A 6286-nucleotide genomic window follows, 5' to 3' on the forward strand; every position below is an offset into this window, starting at 1 on the left:
ATTCGGTTCTTTTCAGTACAATTCGTTTATTCTTAGAATAAAGCTTACAGAATCTTTCAAATCAGCAACCTAGACGGTGTATTAATTAAAATATATTAAATGAGAAACAATGGGTCAATTGTTCAAATAAAAAAATTAATGATCAGGAAAGAAAATGCATTAACTCGAACACGCTAAAACAAAAAACGTATGGTGTTGACTTTAAAATGACTAACTAAAATTCACCCCAAACTTCATGCAAGAAAGAGCCATATATAAGTTTATACCCAAAAGTAGAAAAAAAAATGCAATATGGATCCAAGGCTTTTTTACTTGTCTGAGAAACAAAAACAGGGCAGTAATCATATATTTCAGTTGAGGAAACAAAACTAAGTAGACTAGCAAAAATAGAGGACAAATACAATTTTAAATTAGCAGGACTTATGGAAAAGTTTTATTGTTATATTAGCACTGCCTTTAAGACTTCCATTGAATAAGATGTTACTTACACTGCCATTTATCATAACATGAAGTTTCTGCCCTGTGCTACAAGTTCTAAATTGTCCCAGTTCCAACCCAGTTCATATATCTATTCATACAAGAGAAGAATCCTTTAGAAATTATCCTGTCTAAATAAAACTATGACACAATTAGTAAAGCAAAATTCTAGTTATGTTGCTCACAATCAAGAGATGTGATGAAACTTTTAGGTAAAATTACCCATTCAATGATCTCACTACCCAATATTACAACCTTTCCAATAACAGTTTTACACAGATGGATAAGAAAGGAAGAAACATTGCTGCTTTTTAAATTTTTATAAAGCAAACCTTTTTTTTACATGGCAAACTTGGAAATATCTTAAGAGTAATTAATTTAAAAAACAAAATGGACCTTGCAACACTGTCACAGATCAATGGGACACAGTTTTGGGCACAAAAGAAGAATTTCTAAGGAATGTAACAGCTACATTACAGGGCTATTTTCTATTCTTATAAGAAAGGAGAGGACCAAAATACTAGTTACAAAGACCCGTTACCAATTAGAAATAATATGAGCATCCTATGCAAACATAAGTGCTAAAGTCCAAAGATAAGAAAATTAAGAACCTCATTTTTGAAAGCCTGGCCAATTTGAGCAGCAGCAAAAGGAAGCTTGTTCCCATTGTAATAGTACAAGTCTTTGAAGTTAACAAATATGCCCTGTGCAGTTTCTGGCCGCATGAACCTACAGCAGAGGAGATTTAATTACATATCATTACTGACCAAACAGGAGTCTTAATAAAAAAGAATCGCTAAGAAAGAAACAGTACCTCACTTGCCGCTGCCTTGAAACAGACATATATAACAGATGCCTCTACACCCTTAGCAAGAGATGCCTTGCTGCTACTATTGCTCCGGATTGCTGACTGAACCTGATGAAGAAACAATAACCATATAGAACTAGAACGTTTTATTTTTTAGGTAACAAACAGAGCACTTGATTTAAGACCAAAAGGAGACAGAAACAGAGGTCTACCAACCCAACAAAACAGCACGAAACAATGGAGCGCATTAATTCAACCCCTACATTATTTTACCTGAGAAGACGCACTTTTGAGTACAGAAAGTACATGAGAGCGAATCATACCCAATGCTCGAGACCGTCATAACAAAAAAATTACTCAATTATTGGAAATGGAAACAAATTTTAGTGGAATAATGTGCAAAAATGTAACGTTATCTAATCAGCTATCTGCATAAATTTGTTTCTACCTGCAGTTGTCGAAATTTGAGTCAGTAAACGCCGGATTCAGCATACTGTGGATTGTTTTCTACATACCTAATATAAAGTAGATAATGTTTAAGGTCATCAAGTTGATTGAGAAAATAAATGTCTCAACAAAATATGCTACTAATTCCCTAAATCAACATATAAATTAATAGTACGACACAAGTAATATTTAATGAATGCAACTAAAGCAACAAAAATAGATACATAAATATACATGATGTAAATAGCATCCCCTTACGCTATGCAGTCATCAAGGCGTTTGAGCAGAGGGAGGAAGTTCTCATTGACAACATTCATATTTGGAGAATAAAAATTTGTAGAGATCTGCACAAGGATAGACAACAGCAAATCATTTTGTAATGATAAGAACCGAATAGTTTAGTATAATACACTGTCCAAGTTTTGAATCCAACAAATTAAATGGTCGATTTGGTCAAGTAGATTCTTTAGCTATGTCAAAACATTTTTACAATGATTCCAGCAGATAAAAAATAATAGCTATAGATGTGCTAGCCAGTCAAAACCTTGCAATTTTTTCATAGTTTGCTCAAGTTTTTCCTTCTCTTAATTTAGCTTGACACATTTTTCTTCCAATATTCAGACTACAGAGCCAATTTTTAACAAGCCCTCTTCAAAGACCTGTAGAGAAATAAAGAAACTCAAGAAATCCTAAATCCAGCATGAAATGTGTACACGAAGGGAAGATCTATCTTCCTAAAGCCTGTGAAACTCAATATAGATGAATAAAAATAATTATTACAATGGTTAGTCCGTGCCAAGATAAAAACTGCATATTCTTTGAAAAGTAGTGTAAAAGTGACAATTAGTAGTTGTATGCTTGTACCTTTTTATTATTTTCAATGACCGTGGAGAAGTTTTTTCCATCATGCTCCACTTTTGGATTTGGTATAGTAGGTTTGACATGAACCTGCATATGGAGTATAGCAATCGTCCAATAAGTAATGGTTTGTAAACTACTTCAAGCAACAAAACAAAAACATCACATATAGCTTTTACATAGTTGTTCCCACCTCAACATTCAGACTAAGGTTTGAATGGAGAGAATGGATAGCTAAGAAGCTATAGTTTCGTGCAATTTTAGATAAAGGAATAGCAGGAACAATGCAGCGCCCATGCTTGAAAGTATACCAGATAGACTCTCCCAAATTAAGCCAATCAGCCTTTATTGTTAGCATATGTGACAGGCCAGTTTTCTCTTCATCGTGGATAGTATCATCCACAATACCCTCACAGTTGACAATTTCAAAAATGATATTTTCTAGTTTGGAACCAACAGTAAGAATCTCAGGTACCTAGTCACAATATTTTTAGATAAGAAAAGGTGGGAAAAAGAAAATTAGCAACATATGAAGCAGATAATCACTGACCTTCGATGCGATTCTCAGTTCTCTTTTCTCAATCTGAAATTCTTGTTTAAAAAAGACTTTATTGCCTGATGACACAGAGAGCGATGCTGCACAGGGTCAAGCACAGATATGGAATTTACGGGGCGAATAAAGTATAAAAGATTGCAAGTCAATAATACATATTTATTTTGAGTACATAATTAATTGATCACATAAGGAATACTCAAGATTTTGCTTAACAGATTCAAAATCTGAGATTTTACTTCCATATCAAGACAATAAAATAAATACACACACCAAGAGTTGTATAAGTAGTATAATAATTTTTTACACACAAAGACACAAAAAGTTTGTGGTAATGAAATTATTGAACTGAACCATATAACATTCAATTCAACACATGTTTGTATTACAAAATTAACACAAGGCCTTATATTATTCTAAGTGATATTGGTACAAAAACAAGAATGAAACTATATAACCAATTTCTTTAGCATGTCTCATAACTAGATTCCTACAAGTTCAACACATCAGAGATAAAGCTCTCCAGTAAATACACTTACCATTCTCTCCATAACCAGCTGTTACTTTCAAGAGGCCACTAAGGTCGACACGTCCATGATGGTCCACCTATATTTAACATATTCTTATCAAAATGAAATGCATCTATGTCCATTTCAAGAATTAAAATATCAGAAGTAATTACAAATTTCTTCCAAGAAAACCTAGTAAGCTATTGTAATTTATGCGTCGTATTAACTAATCTAACCTTATGCCTCGGGCCTAGTTGATCTAGCATCTCAAATCCCTCAACATCCAACTGAACTTCCAAGCCTCCCACAACATGATTTCCATATGCATCAAACATATGGAGAGAGGAAAATATAGGACACATTGTTAACATGTGAAATCATCTACTGCAGTCGCCAGGTTTCAATCCAATAATAAAAATCTATACTGTAAAAGTTTTTGAATTGGTATGCAAAAGTGAAAATGATTGATACACCTATAATTCAAGCTCTTTAACAATGCAACCTGGCAGAAGTTGGTCAGCCAAAATTGCTTGTTGGGCTTTAACATGGTTCAAACAACCTGGAGTTACTGCATCACAAAACAAGAAATTATAAATGAATGGAATACTAAAAATAATATCACCAAATAACACAGCAGGAGATTTTGAATTCTATGTCCTTGGTTCTGCACAAAGTTATACACACCATGGCAAGGAATGGAAACAGAGAATTTCCCATCTGAGTTAGATATGACTAGAGTGGCTTTGTAACCAGGTCTGATCTTGTCCAAGTCATTGCTTTCAATCAGTAAGTCCTAAAACATACAAATTTTAACAAATAAAGTAGATACAAGCATTATGCAAATTCATAATAATTTGAACAAGAGTGCAACATCTTCATATGTCCGTACCTCAATTTTTAGGAACAAATTTGAAGTAGAAAGGTTACTCTTAAATTTTCTAACATGAAAAACTGAGTCCTCATCTGCTTCGAGCTTGACAACAACTTCAGGATTAGATGGAAAAGGAGCTCTATTGTCATAGATGTCGTAACATGCAATTGAGAGAGGACTCAAAGTTGAACCAACACTGCACAACAAGGTTGTTGAACCAATAAAAAAAAAACCAATATCTTGCTCCTTATTCATTGAGAGAAGAAGAGGTTTGAATAGAAAAAGTGAGAACATAAAGAAGATAAAGAAAAACAACTTTAAGAATTTTGAAGAAAAAAAATCCTACTTCTCGCATTAATGCAAGACAGGAAAATAAAAATAAAATATAACCCAATAATAAAAGTTGTTAATTTAAGAAATTACATAATACAATCAATTTTGAGAAACGTTACCTCACACTAAAAGGTTGGCTCTGCTCATCATTTAAAAGTGCCCACTTCCCTATCTCAGAAGATGCCTTGACTTTAACTCTCTTGACAAATGGCTTACAACTTGAATCAGTCTGATAAATGAAATAATGATGCACCATAGTACATCATATGAAACAAATTCAGAATACATAATTCTAAACACAAAAGTAAAATTAGACTTCTTGAGCACTACTTACAAGAGAAAATGAAAATGTGTATACTCCCGCCTCTCGAAACAAACACGGGAACTTGCTCCCTATTGGAAAGACATATATACCATGGATTACATGATCTGAAGAAGGTGAGACACGCTTCGTATAAACATGGTTAAGTTTTTGAGGATCTTTCATTTGGCCGGTGTGCTTCAGTTCCAATATCATGTCTGCATTACATTTAAATATAAATCTCTGATCCAAAGCTCTTGAATCATGTTTAGATACATAATTAGAAGGCCGAACAACTGCTACAACTTCCTTGGGAGGAACTTGTCCTGCAGTAGCAATGACAGGCAATTCCTGAAAACAGAGACATGACTTTGAAAGCTTCTAATTACTTGACCAAAAAGATAGTGAAAAGCCACCATTTTTGCCGTTTCCAACAACATTTATTTTTTGGTCTTTAGAAATGAAATCATTAAACTCTTTATAATTTAATTAAGTTTCACATTATTTCTTCAATAAATGAATATAAAAACTCTAACCTCTACCCCAACCTCTAATTCTTCACATTCTTTTGGGCTTAGCAAGTCAATTGTAGATGGAGATTTATGAAGCCGCTTATCCATCTGGTTTTTCCATTCAGTACTTTCAACCGGTAAGCACTGCAATCAAAGGACAACATGTTGAGAAAATGAAAGAAAATCCATTCATCTTAGTACTATAAGAAGGAAAAAAAACATTAGAGAAGTATGCTAAAACCTTTTTGGAATCAATCACATTTATAGGTATAGACATGGAGCTTTTAATATTAAATCTCATCATCCCATCAACTTTAGAAAGAATGCACCCATCCTTATCTGATGTACCAAGTGGTCTTTTTGGTCCAATGTAATACAAAATATTTATTGTCAAAAATAATTTAAGTAGGTACTAAAATGACTAAACAAAGAACCTCAGGTACTCAAAATGTACAAAATTTACCTGGAAATAATCTGAGCTTCTCCTATTTGAAAAGGCACAAAAGAGAAATGAGGGTCAAATCTTCGCCCAAACTCTTGCATGAACAATAACCAATTTAATTTGACGTAACAAAAAAGTATCTACAAGGACAATTACGTACCACCTGGATCTCCTT

The 6286-nt window shown here is 33.4% G+C and overlaps 2 protein-coding genes across 3 annotated transcripts; both read right to left on the reverse strand.

The window, feature by feature from the left end:
* Nucleotides 1-2384: 2384 nt before the first annotated feature.
* On the reverse strand, nt 2385-4072 carry LOC133826925 (structural maintenance of chromosomes flexible hinge domain-containing protein GMI1-like). The gene is made up of 3 exons (XM_062258817.1): nt 3889-4072; nt 3683-3749; nt 2385-3226 (listed from the first exon to the last, which is right to left on the reverse strand). Exons 1-3 carry the CDS (start codon nt 4021-4023, stop codon nt 3081-3083), a joined length of 348 nt encoding a protein of 115 aa, XP_062114801.1. The 5' UTR covers nt 4024-4072; the 3' UTR covers nt 2385-3080.
* LOC133826663 (structural maintenance of chromosomes flexible hinge domain-containing protein GMI1-like) lies at nt 4061-5809 on the reverse strand. Of its 2 annotated transcripts, none has more exons than XM_062258812.1 (6): nt 5706-5809; nt 5191-5508; nt 4976-5085; nt 4542-4719; nt 4337-4445; nt 4061-4220 (listed from the first exon to the last, which is right to left on the reverse strand). In XM_062258812.1, the coding sequence occupies exons 1-6, from the start codon at nt 5775-5777 to the stop codon at nt 4126-4128; spliced, it is 882 nt and encodes a 293-aa protein (XP_062114796.1). In that variant the 5' UTR covers nt 5778-5809; the 3' UTR covers nt 4061-4125. The 2 variants fall into 2 exon arrangements, with proteins under 2 accessions (XP_062114796.1, XP_062114792.1); XM_062258808.1 differs by having other exon boundaries at nt 4063-4220; nt 5694-5809.
* Nucleotides 5810-6286: the final 477 nt, after the last annotated feature.

This window comes from Humulus lupulus, chromosome 1, assembly GCF_963169125.1.
Source record: "Humulus lupulus chromosome 1, drHumLupu1.1, whole genome shotgun sequence".
Classification (NCBI taxonomy): Eukaryota; Viridiplantae; Streptophyta; class Magnoliopsida; order Rosales; family Cannabaceae; genus Humulus; species Humulus lupulus.